The sequence below is a fragment of the Dendrobium catenatum genome, unplaced genomic scaffold, assembly GCF_001605985.2.
Source record: "Dendrobium catenatum unplaced genomic scaffold, ASM160598v2 fragScaff_scaffold_847, whole genome shotgun sequence".
Lineage (NCBI taxonomy): Eukaryota > Viridiplantae > Streptophyta > Magnoliopsida > Asparagales > Orchidaceae > Dendrobium > Dendrobium catenatum.
This window is the reverse complement of record NW_021319309.1, coordinates 159,187-185,910: the sequence shown is the minus strand read 5'-3', so window position 1 is coordinate 185,910 and position 26,724 is coordinate 159,187. Positions and strand designations below refer to the sequence as shown.

General features: G+C 35.7%; 1 protein-coding gene and 1 long non-coding RNA gene across 3 annotated transcripts; both read right to left on the bottom strand.

Moving 5' to 3' along the window:
* Positions 1-2,599: 2,599 nt before the first annotated feature.
* On the bottom strand, positions 2,600-15,378 carry LOC110102996 (heat shock 70 kDa protein-like). 2 transcript variants are annotated; one of them, XM_028696808.1, is made up of 2 exons: positions 14,576-15,378; positions 2,600-3,859 (listed from the first exon to the last, which is right to left on the bottom strand). In XM_028696808.1, the coding sequence occupies exon 2, from the start codon at positions 3,725-3,727 to the stop codon at positions 2,732-2,734; it is 996 nt and encodes a 331-aa protein (XP_028552641.1). In that variant the 5' UTR covers positions 3,728-3,859; positions 14,576-15,378; the 3' UTR covers positions 2,600-2,731. The 2 variants fall into 2 exon arrangements, with proteins under 2 accessions (XP_028552641.1, XP_020687185.1); XM_020831526.2 differs by having other exon boundaries at positions 2,600-3,849.
* Positions 15,379-17,838: 2,460 nt separating this feature from the next.
* LOC114580167 lies at positions 17,839-19,488 on the bottom strand. The gene is made up of 2 exons (XR_003701471.1): positions 19,100-19,488; positions 17,839-18,176 (listed from the first exon to the last, which is right to left on the bottom strand). It is a non-coding gene; the product is annotated as an uncharacterized LOC114580167 (long non-coding RNA).
* Between the last annotated feature and the right edge of the window lie 7,236 nt (positions 19,489-26,724).

The window sequence follows — 26,724 nt, the reverse complement described above, 5'->3', positions numbered from 1 at the left end:
AATCTCTGTGCTGGTTTAGATATTCTGAATATTGTGATTGAGTGTAACTTTAATGAGGACCTTAAAGAGTTAATTGAAGGGGAAGGTGGTACTTGTGGGTATTCTTACTTCTATATCCGTAGAAACATCCAGTTTTTTCTTGGCTCTATGAATTTCCATTTTAATGTCATTTTCCCTGTGGTCAATTCTGCTGCTAGGGTGTTAGCTCTGTTTGGCTGTAAGTTTCATGGCATTACTGAGTTATCTTTTAATAACCTCACTGTCCAGATTAAAGGTTTGATTAATTTGGATAAGAGTAGTGTGTCTTATGTTAATGTGCGTTAAGTATCTGTTGTCGGGTTTATTCCTCTATTCTAGGTGCTGTGTTCTGCTGGTTCTGGTTGTTCTGGTGGTTCTGGTGGTTCCTGGGTGGGGAATGCTGGGGATTGATGGTTGTTGTTTCTAGATTGTGTATTCTTACAGGATTCATGGTTGGCTTTTCATGGCTGGGTTCTGGTGGATGGTTGGTTGTTGTTTCTTATCTCTTCTTTTAGCTGGGGTCTCCCTGATTGGCTATTGTTTATTAACTGGGTGTTGTTTCTGCTGAAGTGGTGCGGGTGTTTGTGTAGCAGTTCTACAGTTTTGGAGATGTCTATCTTCTGGGGCGTTGGTTATCCTGGGAGTTGTTTTTTCTATTCCTGTTTATTTTGAGAGAGAGAGAGAGAGAGAGAGAGAGAGAAAGAGAGAGAGAGAGAGAGAGAGAGAGATTGACTAGGCTTCCCAAGATTCCTTTTTTCTTTTGTACTCAGGATAGATTTAGAAGGATATAATGCAATTGTATGATTCCTGAGGATTATATATGATTTTTTTAGTATAGAAAATTATTTTTTTCTGAGGTTTTTATTACTAGTTTTGGTTTTTTCTATTAATATTATGGAAATAAATAGCATTGGTGATGAAATTTAAAAGATAAAGAAATAATTTTTTCAAATTTAATTCTGATGTGTTCTATATATATGCTCGATTTTGGGAATTGGGGATAAACCTTCCTCCACCATTTTTGTTAAAATGGCTTTAGATTCATTAAACGCTTTAATCCAAGCAAATACGTGAATTATAAATTTCCACAAAGGGAGCAAACCCAAGCTTCTCCTTATCTTCAGAGATTAGCTTAGCTTTATCCATTATATTCTTTTCACATAATAATCTAATGATTTTCAAATAGATAAGAACACTAGTTCATGGATTTTCCATGCTTTTACACAAATAAGAGAAGATTGCCTATCTTGATCGTGGAAATAAGCTTTCTAGAGGGAGAAATCAAGAGGAGTTGGTGGAAAAATACGTCTAAGGAAAGAAGAAATTAGATTGAAAAATGGTGCGACATACCTACACATTCGATCAGAGGAAGAAACCATGAACAGAGTGATGGTACAGGCATTTGATTGGGAGGAAGAGAAAAAAATGTAAGGATTGTGTCATGACAAACCTAGGTGTTCACTCCAGCTCTCACAAGGAAGAAACCGCACTATTAGAGTCAAGCAAAGTTAGGTACCTAGCTAGCTCGTAATATTGGTTGAATAGCAGGAGGATGAATAAGCGCTGATTAGTCAATGTTGAATTATTGATGTCTTAATATATTATTGTGTCATAATAAATTTTTTTAAGATATTTAATTAAAAATATCTTAATAATAACGTAGTAAAAAAATAAATTTTTTTGTAGTGACAATTGGAAACATTTCAACCCAGAGATTTTTTTCGTTACTTGAGATTCTACGTTAAAGAAAATCGATGACCATGCCCTAAAATCTTTTTACATTTTTATGAAAAAACAATATTTTTAGATATTTGTTTCTTTTTATATTTATATATTTCAAATTATGCTTCTTATCCTTAATATGTCTTAAACTATGCTCCTAATTAAAAAATTTCCCATGTCCACATGGCCCTTTTATCTTCTCTACACAATCTTTTTCAATGCACTTGCAAAAATGGTTGACAGATCCCCTTCCCAGCACCATAGCCATTTCTCCTCTTGCTCTTAGTGTGTTTAGGGTTATTTGGGATAGTTGCAACTCTTTATAAAGATTATTATAAAATTACTGTGAAGAAATTAATTTTTTAAAAGTTGTAGAAAATAATTTCCTATAATCCTATCATAAAAAATTTATTGAAAGCAATTAAAAAGCAATAACCAAACAAAAATAGTGATTGTATATGTTGAGAAAAGCAATAAAAAAGTTCTCAAATGAAACCAAGTCCCCTTTATTTCTACAACCTGCTGTTCAATTAATAATGAGACGCATCAGCATAGTCAAGACATGTTTGGCAAATCTAATAAAAACTAAACCAATTCTTGTTAATATTCCTTTTGAGATCGATTAGCGATAAATTATAAATTATGAATCTTAAATTTATAAATTTAAAAAAATCATCTCATCTTTTAACCATTATGTCAAGAATCCTTCCATAACTCTCCAAGATTTAGGGTATCAAAAAAAAAATTAAGAAGGCAAAAGGGCTCTCATCTTTCCTTAAAATTAGCACAAATTTAGTTTACTCCATCATTCACAAGAACTTCAAAAAAAAATGAAGACTAATTTTTATTAAAATTGTATAATATTGCATACGACTACAGCATTCACAAGAACTTCAAAAAATAATGAAGAAGAATTTTTTATTGAAATTGTGTAATATTGTGGACTAGTGCAGCATTAACAAGAACTTCGAAGAATAAAGGAGAAGAAACCTCATAGAGTGAAAATCCCCGATTGTACGATCCTAAGGCCGAACATAGGGATATTATTGTACCTAGCGGAGACTTTTCGTAAGTATTGCATGGCACTCAACTCAATAAGCTTTGCAGGGTCGATGTTACATCTGAAAATCTGCCTTTCAAAGCACTGTCGAAGAGCTTCTAGGACCTCTGGTTTTTTAGCGGAAGCTCCGGCGAGCACTATCTCATCCACGGCTTCTCGCCTGACTCCGGCTTGCATCAAGCACATTATGATTCCGATGTGAAGATGCCTAAGATTCAGCAACACCAACAATTCTCGAGTAATCCGTATTGGCACCTTCCTGCCTTGTTGCTCAAACTCAAGGTCCACACCAGCCATGCCCGAACAGATGGAGTCCTTGGCGCGTTCGCAGGACTCTCCGATGCAACGGAGAGCGGTAGCGTCGCCGCTGATGTCGATTCCAAGCTTCCGTTGTATCTCTGAAACCATGTAGTTTAAGAGTGGGCAGCCCAAGTCGGAAACGGCAGCCTTCACTTTTAGATTCTCATCTTCGGTGAGCAAAGAGACTTCGAAGATGTGAACGTCGAGGTCAAATACGAGGATGGTTCTGTGGCCTGGGGTGAGAGATTTGTAATAGGAGGCGGCAAGAACCGGAGCTTCGATGAAAAAGAGAATGTTCAGTCCGGCAGCAGTGGCGGCGGCGGAGAGTTGTGATTGATAGCGGGAGGTGTTGCTGCTAGCGGGGATGATGGCGACGAAGTTTTGGGCTCGGTGGCCGAGGCGTTCCATGGCGGCTTTCCTATCTTGGAAATGTAAGGTGAGGATATCTATGAGGGAAAGGAAAGTTGGCGGGTGATTGGGTCGTGTGAACGGGAAACGGATAATGCTGCCGGGGAGAAGATGTTGCCGTAAAATGTTGATGCGGCGGACCAGCCAGACGTTGCCGGAGAAGGAGTGTAGGTGGACGAGGCAATTGCCGGAACAGGGGATTTGAGCAGGAGGTTCCATGGAGGGTTTCTTCTTCTTCGCTTCTTGGATGCTAGGCTTCTTGGCTCAGGAGAAGAGGAAATTGCTGGTTTTTCCAATCGGTGTTGTTTTAGCGGGGAATGCAACTTCGTTTGATTTACGAGCTTTTGAACCCTCATTATATAGAAGGGAGATTTATATTAATGCAACTATATATATATATACCTACCCACTAGCCTACGCATTAGTATAAAAAAAATGTATAAGATCTTTAAAGAGACCTCCAACCCCCTACTCCTCAAAAGAGCTACCAAAAAGGTCCAAAAAAATCCTATGAGCAAAATTACAATGCCAAAACAGAAACCAAGATTAGGGCGGCTATTAGTCCACTTCCAAAAATTAAGATGCACTGAATAAACATTTAGTTCAAAATTGCCACCGGAAGGAAGAATCATCAACCCAAATATAAGTTTAGTAAACATTTGCAATAAAGAGCTGCAGCAGAAAACGGCAGAGCGACCATCAATAAGACCTATAGAAAAACCATCCATAATACAAAACACAACGGACTGCCAACATAAATTAGTGGTTTGCAATTAGAATAGCTACAAGGGATAAAAACCAAGAAGCATACCATACAACATAGGCATCATACCAGAGTTGTGAGTATAGAAATTATAGGATAATCTAACTAATTGATACCAAAAAAACAATAACCCACGCAAATACAAGCAAGTCATGGAAAAGTGGGAAACCCGCAGCAAGAGCTGCAGACCACAAGCGACCCCTCCCCAAACTCCCCATACTAAAAAGAAAAAACCATGCATGTCACTAAACAAATAGCCACCGAAATCAAAAACCACCAAAGCAGCAGCAAGAATAACACCAAATTAATGGGATCCGATATAAGGTAAAACAGTAAGATCCAAGACCACGAAACCTTTAACAATTTTAGGGATATGAACCTCATGAAATTCAATGAAATGGAGAATAGTCCAACCAATTTTAGCGAGCATCCGCACACATATTTCCTTACGCAATGTTTTGTAAATCTGGACAAAATTGGTCTTCCTTATATTAGATCGAGCTGATTTTATGTTTTTGAGTTTTTTAGTGTTTGTTTTTGTTATTCTGGGTTTCAAGTTGGTTGGTCTTCGGCTCTTAAGAACATTTCCTTCTGTTCCTTGGAGCTAGATTATTTCGTTCTTCTTATTCTATTATGTCTGTGCTATGATCTGGATTCTTTGGTTTATCTATAGAGTCATTATTTCTACTGTTATGAACTTCTCTTCTGTTTTTGGTGTCATGAGGTTGCTGCTTTGCGGATCTCTGTTTTAAGTGTTTTGGGATCTGGAATTTAGAGTTGTTGATACAGTTCTGGTTTTGTATTTTTGCTTGGGATAGGGATATCTGTAGACTGATTAGGATCCAGTGGGGTTTTCGGGTTACCTGAAGTTGGCATTGTGTTGTTAAATATTGATGCCGTAATATTTGGTATAATTCTGTGAATTTGAGAAAGGATAGTCATCAGATCTTTATTTGTTGTACCTGGGTGAACCTGGGGCTGCTGGGTTACTTCCTCTACAAGACCAGTTTAAATTTCAAGTTTAGCTTTAGTTTTAAATGCTATATTACTGATTTGGGTCTTTGGAGAATTTCTTGCAGGAACATTTTATATTTTAGAGACTTAATTAAGTGCAAGGTAATTCTTGTTGGTTGCTTTTATTTCTTTTTTTTTTTGTTAATATTCAGTTTTGCAAGAAGATGGCGCTGAACGAGACAATTATGATCTTCCTTTTTTGGGTGTCGTCTGCTTACAGCCCGATCTCTTTTTTATGCATTTCATGTAATTTTAGGAAAAGAAACAACTGTCTCATAGGTTTTATTTCTTTTTTTTCTGTAGCTCATTCGAGCACTAGAGAGCTGGAGGTTTCTTCTAAAGATGATGTATCCAAAATTTTGAAATTAACACATAGGCCCCACAGAGGGTTTTAACAAAAAAAAAATTGTAAACAACTAACTTGTTGGAACTGGTAGAGGAACTTGAAAAGAATACTCAATATTTTAATAAAAACTTTAGTGAAAATAATGAAATCAACATTAGAACAAAGATTAGAGAAAAAAAACCCCTATAGGTACAAAAAATAAGAGAAGGATGTAAAACAAAAAGCTTCTCCAAACCTCTAGAAAGGTATTCCATAGCAATTATAAAAAGGGCCAGAGATAGGCAGTCTCCTTATCTAACACCATGAGTAGAAGTTAAAAAACCATGACTACTCCCATTAATGATAACAGAAAAATAACAATTATTAATAATATTCTTCACTAGATTAAAAAACTCCTTAAAAAAATCGAACTAAACAAGAATAGTATTAAGAAATTTCAATTTAAATTGTCATAAGCTTTGGTATTGTTAATCTTAATAACCATGTTACCACCATAAACGAGTTTGTGAATATCATGCACCAATTCTTGAGCTAGAAGAATATTATTAAAAATAGAATGGACTTTAACAAAACCAGTTTGCCCAAGGGAAATAATTTTAGGATGCATTAAAGCCAATCTCCCCATAATGATTTTATAAATAAATGTAATAAAAAATTAGTATAATAAAATAGGTTTGAAATCATCCTAGTAGTTAATAGATCCTCTTTTAGGCACCAGAATAATAGTATTATTAGAAAAATACTTGGGATAAGGTTTAAATATAAAAGAAATCTAAATTATCCACCACCAAATCCTTTTTAAAAGTGTTCCAGCCCTTTTGAAAAAAATTGGTAGTGAAACCATCAGGGCCCACAATAGAATCAGAATTCATTTTATTAATAGTTTCCCAAATTTCCTCCTTGAAAGGGCTGGTAGTTAAGACAGAATTATCATTCTCATCAATTAGCTAGGGTATGAGAGATTTATTAATATCTATTTAATAAATGAAATCCTTGTTAAAAATATAATAAAATTGTCAACACTTGAAGCATAAATCATATTAGGAGAATTTAAAACTATACCATTAAGATGAGTCATTTTAAGAATATGGCTACAAACCTTTTTGTGATTATTAATAATGTGAAAAAAAAATTTAGTGTTCGTATCACCTTCAACTAAGAATTTAAAGGAGCTTGTTGTTTCTAAGAAGCCTCTTCCTTTTCTTGTAATTTAAATAATATACATGGCGATAGAGTTAGCAAAATTCCCATCTCAATATTTTACATATATCTAGCACACAAACATAAAAGAAAAAGAAATACCAAGATTTTTATGTGGAAAACCCTGGAAAGGAAAAAAATCACGAGGTCTCGTCTAGTTGAAAAAGTTCCACTAGTCTTAGTTTGAGATACAAGAGGCTATCTCATCCTTGAAATTTAGGACGAAAAGATTACAATGAAATACTTATAGATTGAAATCCAATTACAACGTCGGGCAGAATTCTAGCATCACTTGGGGATCAGGTGGAATTCTGGCATAATTGGAACATCATGTAAAATTTTGGCGTTACTCGGGTGTCAAGAAAAACTCCGACGTCACTCGGGCGTCGAGAAAAACTTCGGCGTCACTCTTGCATCAAGCAGGACTCCAGCGTCACTCGGACTTCGGGCAAAATTCTTCTCTCCAATCCTTCTCTTCTTCTTCTTCTTCTTCTCTTCTTGCTTGGGTCCACTCTCAGAAAAATGAGGGATCTATTTATAGATATTCTAGAGTGGCATGACTTGTAAAAAGGTGAGAGATCAAGGGGTAAATAGGGAGTGGTCGGATGGACGGCCGATATTGGATCCATTGATTGTGCACCATTTGTTAAACATTTCAAGGTCTTAATGATGTCATAATTAATAGATCTTGGGCTCGTTGGATTCATCTCAACGAGGCGCCTGATTTGAATATAAGAACATCATATTTGAAAACTGTTTGGTAACTCAAATATGGTTTAAACTTTTCAACAGCATTTCGGGTGCTTGATTTGGCTCATTTGGGCATGTATTGAGTCGAATTTGGTGTCGTTGAGTTTGTATTTTTGATGCGCTCAGTTTGACTTTAAGTACGCTGAAATTGGAGTCCAAAAACATTTCAAAAAATTTTGAAAAAATTCAAAAAAAATTGGAAATTTTGAAAATGCTAGAAAACTCTAGAAACTTCTTTCTTCTCCCAAAAAAACAATAAATAGAGCCCTAGGGCCAAGGCAAAAACTGCACTTTTTCCTCTTATCCTTCTAGCATTTTGACAGTTGAGGCTTTCCATTATTTTTCAATAGGTGACTTTCCCTAATTGACTCAGCGCCCCTCCTCTTGTACAGAAGTTGGAGACTTCCCCTCCTTTTCCTTCTTTCTCCCCCATTTTTCTTCCTACTCTAGAGGATTTTCACTATCTTTCATAGGTGACTTTTCCTACTCAAATTTATTACCCCTCTTTAGTAAAGGAGTTGAAATAGGTGATCATACATCCACAAGAAATTTCCACGCCTAAGAAGGTCACCTTGTTGCCCGATCTGATGGTTCAAAGAAGACTCACAAGGCGCCAAAGGTTGATGATGTTATTTCTATCATCACCGATGATTCTTTCATCTCCTTTAAGAAAAATTTTCATTTTCCTAATGATCTGGTGATGATGATGTCGATAAGATCTGATCGTCCACGTTTTCCTACCTAGGGATAAGTGACTATGTATGAACGATGGGGCTGCGGTTTCCACCATCTCCTGAATTGATTGACATTCTAATGGTCTGTGGAGTGAGTTTTCTCAATTTTCTTACAAGGACATGTCGATCGTAATGGACCTTATCATGCTTTTCAGAGACCATGGAGAGGTGCTATATTCAGAATGCCTTTCTCAGATGGGGTATCTCATTAGTGATACGCAGGGTCGTATCTCTTTCAGATCCAAGTGGTTGGATATTTGTACTCGAGACCCATCGAAAGGTTGGATTAGTGACTTCTTTTATGTGCAAAATGATTGGAACCTTCAAAAAAAAAGAGAAAAGTTGAAGGAGTTACCCGTCACCCTTCATAATGGAGCAGAAGATTTATTGAAGATACTCAAGCTTCCTGATATCGATGCCCTACATTATGAGGTGCGTTATTTGAGCAGATATATAGATGAAGAATACTTGTTCAAGGTGGGATTATCTACTCAAGAAGGAAGATCGCATGCACAAATGTTAAAGAGATCTGTGAAAGTTTCAGAGGCAGTTCCCCAACCTCCAAAAATTCATTCTAAATGACTAAGGAGTGAGGGAGATTTGTAGGCATCAAAGAAGAAGAAAGCGGATGAAATTTTGGTAGTCATTAGCAAAGGTCCTCATGTCTCTCCCTCCAAGTTATATATTCTAGAAGATTTGAAAAATCAGTGCATTGACCATCGACGAGCTAATGGAGTTGGTGAGTTCACCTTTTCTTCTTTCCTTTTATATTTGTTTTCAAAGGATATATCGCTTACACATTTTTATTTTTGTTGCTTCATTTGGAGTAGCATACTGATTTCCATCTTGAGATGACTAAGATCTTGAATGACTGAAACAATAAATTTGTGAAGGTCAAATACCTTCAAGGAGAATATGAGAAGAAATATGATGGCAAAGTGAAGGAGAAGAAGGCGGTGGAGGAGCAACTAGTACAGTGTAGAGAAAAGTTGGCAAATAGGATAACTTCAGCCTCCTCCCATAATAAACGGATGGATCATCTACATATAGAGGTTGTGGATGCACAGGCGACAATCAACCAAGAGATAAGGATCAACAAAGCCTTGAAGTTGAGAATAAGATACTATAGAGTATGTTGTTAGAAAAGGAAACCCAATAGTTTCCTACTGTAGTCATAGAACAATTCAAGAAGTCTTTTGTCTTCAAGATAATTATTGAGGATCATGTTCAAGAAGCTTGCAATCATATCTATGACATGGTGGTAAAGGCTTTAGAAGTAGAGAGCATGGAGGATGGCTTCAACAAAGATTTTATGAAGGGCATGCGTGCAGTGCAATATAAGATTGGAGCGGAGATCGAGGGGTTAACTCCTAGCCAAGTTTCTAGGGATCCTTCTTCAGACTCTGATGCTGAAGAATTAGAGAGTGACTTACAGAAGGCTTTTTCCCTGGAGGACGACGAGGATGAGATTAAGATCCTATAGGATGGCTTTGATATTATTTTGTACCACTTTATTTTCTTTCTAGTTATTATATGTGTATTTGGTGTTGATGTTGTCATATGATGTACTTGATGTTCAGTGATATATGAAGAAATTATTAGTATTTCTCTTTTTCTCACATGCATATGAAATTGACTCAATTTTTATTCTAATGAGAAATATTTTGATGGTCTTTATTGACTTGAGTGAATGCAAGAGATATCCTCCTTGGATATCTTGACCAATTTGAGGTTGTTAATCAAAGCATTTGCTTGATGATTTTTAACCTGTATGGAAAAGGTTGGATCAAATCCCCCTGGGATTGATCATTCGGTGATTGAGATATAATGTAGATTGTGTATTTCTCAAATCATGAAAAAAGAGTTTGAGGAGGAGAGATTGTATCATGACAAAGTGAACATCACATTATTGTATTATATAAAACAGTACAATAATTCCCTAGTATAACTTAGGAATACAAAAAAGAGTTATCCCACAATCAACACACAAGTTGTGTAGGAAAAGTCAGCATAAAAATTGAAAGATACAAAGCCTAACCACTCGGGGGGACATAATATAAGACAAACACTACTAACAACATAACACATGACAAATAGTATTATAAACTCCTACTGATAGTATTTGCAAAGGTTGCCAACATTCCAAGTCTGGGGGAGCATTTTTCCACTAGCAACCTTCAATTTGAAAGTTTTAGTCTTGACCATGGTTGCTACCAAATAAGGACCCTCCCAGAGTTAAGAGAGTTTGTTACGCTGAGGGCCTTTTCCAACGGCTTCGATGCTTCGCTGAACCAAGTCCCCAATAGAGATAGGTCAAGCTCTCATCCTTCGATTGTAGTGACGAGCAATTCTTTGGTGGTATGTAGCGGCCATGAGTGAAGCTTCATATCTTACTTCTGGGAGGAGATCCAAATTTGTTCTGAGCCTCTCCTAGTTATTACTGAAGTCAAAAGTCTGGACTCTGTTGCTCGGGACTCGAATATCAATAGGTTTGACTACTTTTGTACCAAAATAGAGGTTATATGGGGTTTCTCTTGCAAGAGTTCTTGCAGTGTTCCAATAAGCCTAGAGGACATTTGGGAGTTCTTCAACCCATTGCCCCCCAGCCTTCCCTAGGCATATCTTGAGCCCTTTCAAAATTGTTCAATTTGTAACTTCTATTTGTCCATTTGCTAAAGGATGGATGACAGCTGTGTGGATGAGTTAGTATGAAAATCCTTATAAAAATATGTAAATATCTTTCCAGTAAATTATATCCCATTATCAATAATAACTCTTATAGGAATGCCAAAGCGACAGACTATATTCTTCCATAAGAATTGCTTGGTAATTGCTTCAGTAATCTTTGCCAAAGGTTCTGCCTCCACCCATTTGGTGAATGAATCTACAGCCAGGATAATGAACTTCCGTTGTCCAGTGGCTATAGGGAAGGGTCTCATTATATCAATTCCCCATCAGATGAAAGGCTAGGGACTCTTTAGTGATGCAAGCTCCAAAGCTGGTGTATGGGTGAGATTGAAATGTAATTGACAGTTTTTGCACTTTTGAGTAAACTCAAGTGTGACCTATTTCATTATAGGTCAATAGAATCCTTCTCTCATGATCTTGTAAGTAAACGCTCTTCCTCCCATATGTTCTCTACACACTCTTGAATGAACTTCTCGGAGTTCATAATCAGCTTCTAAAGGTGGGAGACACTTGAGATACGACCCGATGAAGGTGCGTTTATACAACTCGTCACCATTAATAGTGAAATTTGCTACTTGTCTCCGAAGTCGTGTTGCAATCATGGGTTCTTTAGGTAGTACTCCATCCTGTGGAAAATACAAGATAGGATCAATCTATGACACCTCTCGTAGTTCATCGATTGATTGCATAACCCACAGACCTTGAATACTTGGAAAGCAGATCTCCTCAATATACTTTTTTTTTATAATCATCTCCTGTTATTGATGTAGCAAGTTTGGAAAGAGCATCTGCTCTCTCATTTTGCTTTCAGAGAATATGAATAATCTGATGCTTCTTTATACGAGTTAAGAGTAACTTCACGATGTTGCAATACTGGGCCAGATAAGGATTATGGATATCAAACTCCCCTTCCACCTGTGAGGCGACTAATTGTGAATCAGTGCTGATTATTAAATTCTATACCTCACAGTCAATTGTTAGTCTCAACCCAGCAATAAGGGCCTCATATTCAGCTATGTTGTTTATTGCCTGAAACTTGAGTTGGAGCCCATACTCAAAGATAACTTTCTGTGGAGAGATCAAAAAAATTCCAGCCCCAACACCAAAGCTTCCATAAGCTTCATTGACATACAATATCAAGCATGGAGGAGAAGGCAAAGCACTTGGTTGAACATTATATACTGGGACGGTGCATTCAACTATGAAATTTGCATGTGCTTGAGATTTAATATTGGGCCTAAGCAAGTAGTGGATATCAAACTCTCCAAGCTCTACATACCACTTAAAGAGCCTACCCAATGCTTCTAGCTTTTACAGGTTACTTTTTGGATACAGATTTGCGTAAACCCAAATTATATGGGCTTAAAAGTAATGACATAGTTTTCTGGAGGAATAAACTAATGTTAATGTTGTCTTATCAGCTAGAGGATAACGTCCCTATGTTTTAGATAAATTTTTGCTGACATAGTAAATAGGACGTTGTATAATATTTTCTTCTTGAACTAAGACCGAACTAATGGCTTGGATAAAAACAGGCATATACACATATAATTTTTGTCCCAGTGTTAGTTTAGAAAGTAGTGGCGAGGATGTCAAATACTTTTGTAATTGTTCAAAGGCTTCTTGAAATTCATCGGTCCATTGGAATCTAGAACTAAGAGTGCCACTAAGTACCTTGAAGAAGGGCAGATATTTGTCTCCTAAAAATGCCAGGAAACGAGATAGTGCTATAATTCTCCCATTTAGCCTTTGGACCGCCTTGATATTCTTCTATGGCACCATATTCCTTAGTGCCTTAATCTTTTCAGGATTAGCTTAAATCCCTCTATGGGTTACCATAAACCCCAAGAACTTTTTATAAGAAACTCCAAAAGTGCATTTATCAGGGTTGAGTCGCATATCATAATGGCTCAATAAGTGGAAGCATTATTACAAGTTAGAGATATGTTGAGATTTTTCAAACTTTTTACTAACATATCATCCACTTACACCTCCATATTACGCCCAATAAGATTTTTTAAAACCTTATTCATGAGGCGCTGATAAGTTGCTCCAACACTTTTGAGCATGAAGGACATCACCCGATAGCAGTATAACCCTTTGTCTATTTAAAAAGCTGTCACTTCTTTATCAGCAAGAATCTTCTTTATTTGATTATAGCCATAGTAGGCATCCATAAAGCTATTAGTCTCTAAAAGGATTCTTCTTATGGGGTTCGAATATAAAGGGTATTATCGCACTATCTCGTAGGATAAAATGATCGTAGGCCTTTACACTCGACACAAGCAGGCCAATGGAAGAGCAGATAGAGTTATACATACGATTAGCCGTGGAGGATAGCGGCATTTACCTACACACCTCAATGGGTAATAATATATATAACCCAAAAAAATATCATGAGATTTTCCCCATTCGATGCATCAGCTCAAATGGGGTTTATTTGATGTGGGGATTGATTTCCCACAGGCGCAAGCCCCCGCGGTTAATTACCTCCTAGGCCTTGACCTAGGAAAACTCTCAATTAAGGATGGAGTATTATTCACTTTTTAATTTGGTGCGTAGAGAAAGTTCCTAAGTTCTACCAGAAGAAAATAAACTCCTCTTTATCATTAGTGATGATTAAGCCTTTTCAAATGAATAAAGATCTAATTAAAATTTTGAGTTTAAAACATCCAAGATCATATTACTATCCTAGGAGGAATGACATTCAAAACACATTAGAAGTGAAAAGACACACTGAGGGGTGTACAATTCGGGCTTACACTTACCCGGAGTGAGCTGGCATCTAATATCCTAAACATAACCAACCGTCCAATATGTGTATAACATATGAAGGCTCTATCCTAAAAAATCAAGGATTTGTAGTTTAAAAGGTTTAAATCAAAGACTCTATGATATGCAAAAGAATGTTCCTAGCATCATGTATGATGCACGAAATAGATACATAAGTAATAGTATCCTTATGCCTACTAAAAGAAGATGGCATTTTTAATTGAGCAATGCTGATGTATTGCATGTATGTAAGCAAAGTGCATTGTGGAGTAAAGTGTATAAAAAAAATGCATGCATGACATCCAGAGTACAGAAAAGATAAATACACAAACTAAGGATACTCTCCAGATAAGGTACATGCATCACATCATAATAAAAAATCATCCTAATGGTGCCCACTTCGTGTGAGAAAATAATGATGCCCATGGCTTAAATAGGTGGCCTTCACTATAGGCCTAAATTACCCTAATGGTCTCTAAGGCTCATAGAAGGTGTGGGGTATCATACCCAAAACCGAGTGAAAATGGAACATCCTAGTGGTGCCCACTTCATGTGGGAAAAATAATGATGCATATAGTACAAGTAGGTGGGCCTACACTATAGGCCTAAGGTGACCATAAGGGTCTCTAGGGCTCATAGAAGGGGGCAAGCTTTAACCTATAGGGCCAAAGCTTCATTAGTGTACTAACCTATGGCCGGCTACCTAAACATGCTAGAATAGCTATTAACAAAATGTGTGTGATGTGTAGCAGTTTTGATATATAATTAGGAGTTTGCTTTATAAGTTATAGAGATTATACCTGACTATGGCGTGACCACTTAAAAGCTCTTAAGCAAATGATATCACTTGATTCTTGACCTTACAAGACCCAAAGTACCTCGCAAAATAAGATAAAAGAGAAATATACATATGAGCGTAGATATCATTCAGAAAAGAAGTGTAGATAAATAAAAATATAACTAATAAGAAATTCATGATTAGCATTTATAAAACATTTGCATGTAGTAAACATTGAATAATAAAACAAAATACTGGTCTAACCTAGAACTAGAAGTCGTGTCCTAACAAATAAGTCTAAATGTGTGTGTAGTAGGTTGTGTAATTTTAGGTATGTTCTATATAGGATGGTTTAATTAGAGTTGCTTGCATTTGATTTGTTAATGGGCAAAAGGAAAATTTTAATTAAAGTTTATATATTATTATTTTAGGATTGATTTTAGATGTTTTATTTTAGTATTTGATTTATTACCACCTTTTCTTCTCACCGAGGTCGTGAGGTTTATTTCACCCTCCTTGGGGCTAACTTAATAGCCTCGTAGACCTGGGTTACCAGTGATAACCAATTTTGTTGGATTATTTTAATTGGTTGTAAATTTTAAAAAAATGTGAATTAAGTAATGTATTATCAATTAAGGGATTAATTAATTAAATTTGCTATCAACTGGTTTGTGGCATTGTGCCACCAAGCTCGAGGAACGACACCTCCTTAGGACACTTATCCCTACAGCCCAGAGTAGTCCATCCTAAAAACCAAGTTGATATAGTTATATTAAGAGTTTTAGTGAGTTTAAATTATTAATAGTGTATTATATTTAAATTTTAACACTCCATTAAATTCATTCGTGGCGTTGTGCCACCAGACTCGAGGAACCAGGCCTCCTTAGAACAGTTAGCCCCGCAGCCCGGAGTAGTTCATCCAATAAACTTCATCTTTGGAGTGGTTATCATGTATTAAGGGGTTTTTTGGTTGGTTTTAAAAGATTAACTTAAGGTTTGATTGAGTTTTGGATGAGTTAGTGAATTTTGGGTTTTAGAAAACTTTTAACTTAATAAGTTTTAGTTTTAAGTTTGATTTCTTGATTTAGCCTTCATCTTTTAAATTTTAAATTGGTCAGAGATTGATTAATAAGTTGGTTAAATTTGATTTAAGTTTATATTTTAGGTTTGCATTTTTAGTGATTTTATATGTATTAATTATAGTTTAATTAGAAATCAAGTGCTTTAATGCATTCAGGGTTGGATTAAGATTGATTTGTTGGTTGATCATTAATAGATTAAGGTGCACTAAACCTAAGAAAATGTATCACTAAGTTTAAGCTTTGATTTCTCTATCCTATAAGGAGCATGCACCCTAAGCCTATGTTATCTAAGACTCAGTCCTTAATTTTTGTCCTTAAGTGTCACTAAAGTTATGGGACAAAAGGAAGTTTCATTACTAGCCTTTTAGGACATTTGCATATATATCAATAAGCTCGGGGATATATGAATAAAATAAGATAATAAATAGAAAAGTAGTAGAAAGACAATAAGTAAAGAGCAAGATGACAAAATGTCAAAAAAGAAAGGAAAGAATGAAGAAAATAAAATAATAAAGAAATGTAGGCATCTTATTGTCGGGCATACCTCTTTGGAGTTAAGCACTCCTCTAAAAATGTCCTTCACTCTGATTCAACATAATATGAATAAGGGGGAAGGTGTTTTTGGATACCCTTTACTGTCCCCTCTTTCCAAACAGAGCACTTGAGAAACCCCGACTCAATTATACAAACTATTTTTTAAACAAAGCTCAAAGTGACAAAAGGAGAAACACAAGCTCCCAAAACTAAAGCCAAAAATAAACTTTCACTCTGCATTTATCCAAATTCAACTCTAGAAGCAAACACAAAGAGAAGAAAAATAACTCATATATGAAATATCATTTTATTCCAAAAAAGATATAAAGAATTCTCCAACACAAAGCCATTTATAAAATTTTCGATCCCAAAATAACTTATGAAAAACTTTCAGATCAAACGACATATAAAATCCCTTCACATCCAACCCAAAAAAACATTTTTTGACACAAAATAATCGAGTGCTCTTATTTTGGCATGGGGTATAAAATCCATTAAAACTTTCAAACAAGAAAGTTTTGCAAATCATTCTGTCATAAAACATTCACAAAACAAATTGTAGAACTTCTCGATGCAAAGCAACTTGCCAAGCCTTTTAGAAAGTTTCCACTAAAGCCATCACAAATAAATTATATGCATTTTTTTTAAGGATAAGAACAAAGGCCATACCTCTCCCAAAACCAAGCAACAAGCAAACAGTTTACCACATTTCATCTCAAAGCATAAGTAATAAAAGAAATAATATAGAAAGAGATAGGTCAGTAGAAGGAGAAGAGGTAGGGTAGGGAGGATAAGAGATTTAATGCATGTTTGCCAAAGTTCTATCTTTCCAAAAACCACCCAACAAATCCAATAAGTTCAACTTTCCAACATGCTCCACTCTCCAAAATTCACAAAACACTTCAAATGACTATTTGTTCTTCTTTATGCAAAGAGATGATACATCATTCTTCTTCCCAACACAAGCCACAATCATAGAATATTATAATATAGTTATTCTCCCAAATATTCATGAAACTCTCCAACCACAAGACAACTTATGAAATATTCCCACATAAAGCAAATCACATGGTTTTCCAACATAAAATAAGTCATAAAAGGTTTTCAAAACAACTTATAAGGAGATAAGAAATCCAAACTCTTATCCATTTAACCTGTATACATGTACGCCACTAGAGTATAAAGCACATATAGGAACTTGATGCAAGTGCAAAGAAAGAAATACTAGACTTATAAATTGACTCCACCTTGCAACTGTAAGCTTCCAACATACTTATTTATTCCAAATAAATACTTATGCCAAATGAAATTTGAGAGAAGGAAAATTATAGCAACTTTATTTCCTTCCAACAACTCAAAAGGTTCTCCAATCATGAACCATGATTCATGCAACCAGCAATTTCTTATATGTATCATACAATTCCAAGCCCTCTCTCATGATTCATGAATGCACAAAACCTATTGCACACCTTTATAGAATGAGAAAACAAGAATATGGGTAGAAGAAGCAAATAGGAAACAAAATTCATCATTTTTTCAACCCATGGATGAAATATTTCAGCCTTTTATAACACTATAAAGGTAAATTCCAACACTACGTAGCATATCACAAGAAAATTTTAGCACTTAACATTAGGGAAAGCAACATTCAAAACCCTCATTCTTGCTCTTAAAGAAGGTTCTCAGATTTTGTACTCATATATCTATAAAGAAACAGTACTTGCTCATAAGTATTATAAAACAACAAGATTTGCAAGGAAAGAGCAAGCATTAGTGAGTTTTACTTGGTCTTACCTCAAATAAACGAGCACAAAGAACATTTCCATCATCACAATACAATATTGATTCAAGACATAAAACATGTAGTTGCTTTCTGATAAATTTCCAACTTCCACAATATAGGCTCAAAGAAGGAAAAGTCTCTACGGATCACATAAGACGAGCATCAAGCCGACCAATTATACTCCAATGTGAACTCAAATCACAAATCATCAATAAGAGGTATACCTGCCAACAATAATTCATTAAGATGAAGAGAGAACTTTCATAATGTTAAGTATTTTTGTTTGTTACAATGTTTTGTATTCCACATCGTATTTAGTCTATGATCATGAGCTATAAGTCATAGAGATTTCACTAATCATAAAACAAGTATTATTTGACATTCTCATATGTGAGATGAAGTTAATAGAAATACTCAAATCCTAGCATAAATTCTCATATTAGTCACATGATCTTATGCAAAAGGAAAGAAAGATTACCCATTGAAGTGATTATTAAAGAACAAATCACTTGTATGACATAGACTATAACAAGAGACCAAACCAACTATCATTCTTTTTTTTTAAGCACCAAAGTTCACTCCTAGCTAGTCTCACATTCTCAAGGAAGAGATAGAAGGGAGATTATGTGGAATTTTTGCATCCAAATTTATTCACAAAGCATTGGGTTAAGGAAACAACCATCTAATCATTCTCTATATTAATATATAACATCCCAATCTTCTTCTTTTTTTTTTTTTTTTTTTTTGGTATTTCAACAAACATTTGGTATGCAATACTTAAAAGCTCTTACAAAATAAAGTAACCACAAAAGGCATGACATATACACCTATTTAATCAAAGCTCTCTAAATAACTCACAAAAGCATTCTCATGATCCATATAATGATTTCCTCATCAAGAAGACATATGTAGAAGGATAAACAAACAACCCAAAGAAATTTCATTCTTAGATTTTTTTGTATTGAAGGAGAAGAAATAGAAAGAGAAGAAGAAAGAGGGGAAAAATAAGAAGAAGAAGAAGAAGGGGAAGAAGAAGAAGAAGAAGAAGAAGGGGAGTAAGAAGAAGAAGAAAGGGAAAAGGAAAGAAGTAAAAGATAAGGAGGAGAAAATGAAGAAATAGCAGGAAGAAGAAGAAGGAAGGGGATACTTGCGATCCAAAGAAGGATTCGGCTAGAGAAGACCATATGGGGCTCGGTGAGGCTGGCGTTGATGAGGGATAGGGCTCGAGTTTGGTGAGGCCAGCGTGGGGTTCGGCCATGCAAGAGGGAAGGAGATCAGAGAGGGAGGTGAATGGCTAGAGTAAGGCTACTAAGAGGAGCAGCGGGGTGTTCACTCCTTGTCCGTAAAAAATGAGAGTGAAAGGGGGAGCGTGAGGGAGAGTGTATGCAAATGATGGGAGACGGACTCAGCCAGCCGAACCAAAGAAAAACCTCTTCAAACTCTCTACCCTCTGCTTTTTTTGACATCTACATGATCCCTGCCTTCCATACACGAAAGAGGGGACTGTGTCATTCGCTCCTCAGCAAAAATGACCGTGCCCCATATCGAAATAAGAGCATCATGCGACTGAATGCTACAACAATATCAAACTTTGGATTTTGGGGGAAATCAGAGCCGTTAGATCAACTTTCTTGATCTGACATAGGATAAAAATTGGTTCAAAAAGACTTTCATGCCATTATTAGGATTTAGCTAGACCCATGGGGCTGAAATCAGATTCAAATTGAGTCCGGTTTGGTTCGATCCAGGCCAACTCGAGCTCACCTCGACTCGACCAAAAATTAATTCAATAAAATAATAATAATAATAATAATAATAATAATAATAATAATAATAATAATAATAATAATAATAATAATCAAACTCAAATCAATGTGGATTCGAATCAAATCGAGTCCGATGAGGCTCGATCAACTAATCAAAATAAAAATGAGGTCAACAAAAGCTCAACATCTGATGTCCATAGGTGGTATCGAATAACTGATCAATACAAGGAAGCAGAAAGCTATCTTTCAGGCAGGCTTTGTTAAGATCTGTATAATCTATACACATTCTTCAAGCTCCACTCCCCTTTCGAACCATGATAACATTTGCCAACCAAGTAGGATAGTGCACCTCCCGTATAAATCTGGCTTCCAAAAGTTTATCCACTTCTTGCTCGATCACTTGCTGACGATCTGATGCATAGTTTTGTTTCTTTTGGATAATCGGCTTGCACGTCAGATTGATTTTGAGGGAGTGTACAATCACTTCCAGGTCGATTCCGAGCATATCCACCGGACTCCATGCAAACATATCTTGATTCTCAAGTAGAAAATCTATGTATTTTTTCTTCTCTCATCAGAGAGAAGGGATCCAATCTGTACAGTACTTGAAGGGTGTTCCTCTAACATGGATACAATAGTGAGATGTTCCATGGGGGTAGCTCTTTGAGGGATATTCTCACTCCAGAGATCAAAGTCCTCGATGCTCATGGTAGCTGTTGGGCGTGGTTTAACTTGCCTAAGATAGTAGATTTGTGTTATTTGTTAATCTCCGCATATTACATTGACTCCCACTGGAGTAAGGAACTTTATCTTGAGGTGAGGGATAAAGGCAATGATCTTAAAAAATGACTGGAGCGGCCTCCCAAAGATAGCGTTGTAAGCTGATTCTGACTTTACAACACTGAACGGGATGGAGTGTGTTGTCTGTCAAAGAAATTTTCCAAGTAAAACTGGGAGACTGATTATCCCCTTTCCTCGTACAGGTCGGTTGTCAAATTGTGGACTTGCAGTAGGTTGAAGATTTTCTCTGGTGAGACCCATATCAAGAAAAGTTGAGTAAAATATAACATCAATGAAACTTCCATTATCCACAATAATTATTTTGACATTGTAACACAGATCACCTATCCTCGCATTAATCACAAGCGAGTATTGATGAGGGGTTTTTACTCCTTCTAAATCAGAATCTTCAAAGGTGATTGAATGATCTATACAAGCCTTTTTTGGCGTCGAATTTTCATCTACAGCCAAAAAGATCTTATCAGATAGTAACGGGCCTCATGTGATTGTCTCAATTTCACAAATTATTATTCGATTATTCATCAGTGGTTTCTATTGTTAATTTTTCCCCCAGCTGGATGAGCTTCCTCTCGGGTAGGTAGATCCCGTATAAATTGTTGAAGATAGCCTTGGCAGATAAGACTTTTAATCTCCTCCTTAAGTTGCCTACAGGCTTCATTAATGTGGCCACGACTACGATGTAAGTGATAGTACTGATCTTGATTTCCTGTATTTGGCTTCAAAAGATGTGGCAATTTCAATGTATCTTGATCTCGAACAACCATTAATACATTTGCTCGATATGTGTCGAGTGGGGTATATTCCTTCTCCTGTCGAGGTTCTTATCGTGGCAATGGAGGCCTAGGAGGTAGATTGTTTTTTCCTTACTTCTTTCATTATGAGGATGAATTATCCATCCCAGGTGCACCCTTACGCTTCCCATTGGTTTGCTCAAACTATTTTTTATGAGTTTTTTATGGCCTCATCTATAGAGATTTGTGCCTCCACATATTGGATCAGATTGGCATATGAATGAACAGTGTCGTGCATGAGTGCCAAATAGAAGGGGCCAGGATGAAGGCCTCCGAGAAAGTCCTCTCCCAGTAATTAAGGATCTTTTTTTTTTTTTACTGGGAAAGATGAATTATCCATCCCAGTAATTAAGGATCTACTCATGGAATTTGTTGAGCCTTAGTGGAAAATAGTTGAAAATACTTTTTCAACGATTCTCCTTCATTTTAATGGATCCCAGAGAGGTGAGAAGAATCCTTAGCAATTCTTCAATTGGCCACAAAATGTTTGACAAACACTTTGGCCAATTTGATAAATGAAGGGATCATTTCAGACGGAAGCAATATAATCATGTTCGAGCCTATTCTTTAAGGGTGCAAGAAAAACCTGACACAGAAGGCCATCTGAGGCTCATTGAATATGCATGATGGTTCTATAGTGGTCAACATGCTCATATGAGTCAGATGTCCTATCATAGGACTCGATGCTCAATAATTTGAAGCCAACTGAAATAGGGTGCTGAATAATGGCTTCAGCTAAAGGTGCTGACTCTTGGAAGTTTCACTGTCAAAGAGTTTGTCTCACATCTTCTCCAGGGAACTCTTCTCGTACTAATATCTACAGTTCATGACGAAGGGCATTGTGAGGGAGCTCAAAAACGTGTGGTTGGACTACGACTTCTGGGAGATCTGAATGAATACGAGGTTGTCGACCGGTATGTGAGGGATGGGTAAAACTTTATGTATGGGCAAGTTCGTTGTGTTGATGCGACTATATATGCCTCCTTGGCGAAGGAAAAAGATTCTGCTTGAATATGCTCAAATTGAACATGTTCGGCCAGTGATGGATCTCGAGGGAGAAGAACTTCCTCCCGTTGTGCTAATGTGGGCTGTCGAGTCTCTCACAGGAGTTGAAGGATCTCATTCTGAGATTTTTCCATCTTTCTGATTTTCTCTTCTATAGAAAGTCTCGAGGTTCTTTCTCCGGCAATATTTTCCCTTCCACAGGGTAGAAAGAGGCAGATATCGGGCGTCTATGATTCATAGACTGATTTCTAGACTGGTGGGAGTTTGAGCGAGAAGTTCCTATGATACTACTGCTGCACCTGTTGACATCATAGAAATACTTGAAGTTATGGAATAAGTTTCTCACATATGGCACCAAACTATTGTAGGCTAGATTATACGCGGCGATAGAGTTAAAAACTTTTCGTCTCAATATTGTACGGATATCCCGCACACAAACAAGATTTTTACATGGAAAATCCTAGAAAGGGAAAATATCACAGGGCCACGCCCAAATGAAAAAGTTCCACTAGTCTTAGTTTGAGATACAAGAGGCTATCTCATCCTTGAAATTTAGGATGATAAGATTACAATGAAATACATATAGATTGAAATCCAGTTACAACGTCAGGTAGAGTTCCGATGACGCTTGGGGAACGGGCAGTATTCTATCTTCACTTAAACATCTTGTTAAATTCTGGCATTACTGGGGCGTAGGGTGAAATTTCGGAGTCACTCAGGTGTCGAGAAGAACTTTGGCATCACATGGTCATCGAGAAGAACTTCGGCTTCACTCGGCCATCAGGCAAAATTCTAGCCGTAGTCGTGGAGGAGTTTCTTCCCTCCAATCCTTCTCTTCTTCTTCATCTCTTCTTCTTCTTCTCTTCTTCTTCTTCTTCTTCTTCTCTTCTTGCTTGGGTCCCCTCTCATGAGAAATGAGGAGTCTATTTATATATATTATGGAGTTACTTGGCTTGTAAATAGGTGAGTGATTAGGGGTAAATAAGAAGTGGCTGGATTGACGGCCGATATTGGATCCATTAATTTTACACCGTTTGTTAGACATTTAAGGGTCTTAATGATGTCTGAATTCAGAGATCATGGGATTGTTGAATTCATCTTGTCAAGCCACGCAATTTGGCTATAAGAATTTCATATTTGGAGACCATTTATAACTCAAATTATTGTTTAAACTTTCCCATAGCACTTCAGACCTCCATCCAATACTAAAGAGCTTCCAAAAAAGTCCAAAAAAAACCTATGAGCAAAATTATAATGAAAAAACAGAAACCTACATTAGGGCGGCTAGTAGTCTACTCTCGAAAATTGAGATGCATTGAATAAACATTCAACTAAAAATTTTCACTGGAAGGAAGAATCATCAACCCAAATATAAGTTCAATAAACATTTTCAATAAAAAGCTATAGCAAAAAACGGCAGAGCGACCATCAAAAGGACCTATAGAAAAACCATCTAGAATACAAAACACAACAGACTACCAACTTAAATTTGTGGTCTGCAATTAGAATACTTGCAAGGGATAAAAACTGAGAAGCATACTATACAACATAGGCATCATATCAGAGTTGTGCGTAAAGAAATTATATGATAACCTAACTAAATGATACCGAAAAAACCATAACGCACGGAATACAAGCAGGTCATGAGAAAAGTGGGAAATCCGCAGCAAAAGCTGTAGACCACAAGTGTCCCCTCCCCAAACTCCCCATACCATAAAGAAAAAACCATGCATGTCACTAAATAAATAGCCACCAAAATAAAAAACAACCATGCAAGAACAACCCCAAATTAATGGGATCCGATATAAGGTAAACCAGTAAGATCCAAGGCCACGAAACCTTTAACAATCTTAGGGGTATGAACCTCTTGAAATTCAATGAAATGGAGAGTAGTCCAACCAATTTTAGTGAGCATACGCACACATATTGCCTTACGCAATATATGAGAAATCTGGAAATTGAGACAAGATAAGGCTTGTTTAATATTTCTAATCAGATAGAAATTATCAACATTAAATAAATGGTCACTATTTATTTAGTGTATAATAAGCATATCATCAACCTCAGTCCAAATATTGTTCAGACCTAACTTAATACACATATTGATACTATAATTAAGGGCATAAAGCTCATCCATAAAGGTAGCAGAAATAGAAACAAGACTAGCAAAACCTTAATCACCTTACCAAGATGATCTCTCACAATACCCCACAACCAGCCACATTCTCATCAAATGACCCATCCGTGTTAAGCTTAAACCTACCAAGAGAAGGTTTATGCAATTGTATAACCATATCCCTTCTCCTCTTGGCAGAATTATTATTCTGAATACCAAACTAAAAAGTAGCAAAAATGCAATCTTTAAAATTCTCAGGTTTAATGAATTTAGCAACATAAAGATACTTGATTTCTTCTTTAATATTAAGGATGATACACTTTACATTCATAATGATCCCATCATTTTTGTCATAATTTCTAATTTTCACAATATACCAAATGATAATATTGGGGAGAAGATTTCTAATATGAATTTTAGACTTAACAAACCAACTTTTCATAAAATTTATAATGTTGTTGTAACCATCTGAAAAATTCATGCTCAAAATCTCTTCAAAATGAAGACACACTTTAATAGCAATAGGACTATTGATCAAAACATGGTTAAGAGTTTCCACATGATAACAAAATTTGCATTTAAAAACAACATTAAAACCTCTTTTAATAAGAATCTTGTCAATAGGGATAAAGTTGTGAATCACTCTCCAAGTTAGAAAAGATTAAGAAATGGGAATCAAGTTATGCCAAATTGCTGAAAAAATAGGGTTAGCCAGCCTATCATCATAACTTAAGTGCCAAGCTTCTTTAAATGAAAATTACCATCATGAGCCTTTATAAAAAGGATACAATCCTCTTTGTTAACCTGCAAAGAAATATTAACAATATTTTTAATAATATTATAAGGAACAACATTCTTCAACATCTCGACACTTAACATTAGAAATAAAGCTTTTAATTAACATAGGGGAAATGGATCTAGTATTTAATAAACTATCAATGGAATAATTGCCAATCCACTTATCTTGTCGAATAAAAACATCACCACTACTAATACCACACTGAATGAACTTCTCCATCTCCCAATTAATGCTAGAAAGCCTTTTCTATATGGAGGAATCTCCCTTTTTAGGAACATATAAAAGAGGATGATTATTGACATAATATTTTCTATATAATAAATTAGCCCATAAACTTTTACTAAATCTAAAGTTGAAACAAAGTTTATAGGAAAAAGCTTTAGTCATATCAAATAAATTCTTACAGCCAAGCATCCCTTCCTCCAAATCACCACAACACTTCTTCTATGAAGCCCAGAGAATGGTAGATTTTCCATTTTTAGCCCCCCAAAATAACTTGTTGATTAACTTTTCAAGTCTATAAATGAAAATAGCGAGATTTAAAGTATGTAATAGATAAATAGGCAAAGCAGAAAGAACACTTGTAATTGAAATAAATCTCTCACCAATTGATAAGAATTTGGAAGCTCAAGTGTTAAGTTTTTTTTTTTATTATAGCAATGACGATTCCATAAAAAATAGGAGATTTTCTCTTACCCTTATAGAAAGGTATACTTGAATAAGTGATCATCAAAGACTTTTGAGATATTCCAAATTTTTTATGAATTTTATTAATATGTTAAGTTCAAATGGACTTACCAGTAATAAAGCCACTTTTGTTATTGTTAATTTGTAAACCACTAACTTGTTGGAACTGGTAGAGGAACTTTAAAAGAATACTCAATATTTTAATAAAATCTATAGTGAAAATAATGAAATGAACATTAGAACAAAGATTAGAGAAAAAAAAACCCTATAGGTACAAAAAATAAGAGAAGGATGTAAAACAAAAAGCTTCTCCAAACCTCTAGAAAGGTATTCCATGGAAATTATAAAAAGGGCCAGAGATTGGCAGTCTCCTTATCTAACACCATGAGTAGAAGTTAAAAAACCATGACTACTCCCATTAACGATAACAGAAAAATAACAATTATTAATAATATTCTTCACTAGATTAAAAAACTCCTTAAAAAAAATCAAATTAAACAAGAATAATATTAAGAAATTTCAATTTAAATTGTCATAAGCTTTGGTATTGTTAATCTTAATAACCATGTTACCACCAGAAACAGGTTTGTGAATATCATGCACCAATTCTTGAGCTAGAAGAATATTATCAAAAATAGAATGGACTTTAACTAAACCAATTTGCCCAAGGTAAATAATTTTAGGAAGCATTAAAGCCAATCTCCCCATAATGATTTTATAAATTAATTTATTAAAAAATGAGTATAAATAAATAGGCTTGAAATCAACCTAGTAATTAATAGCTCCTCTTTTAGGCACCAGAACAAT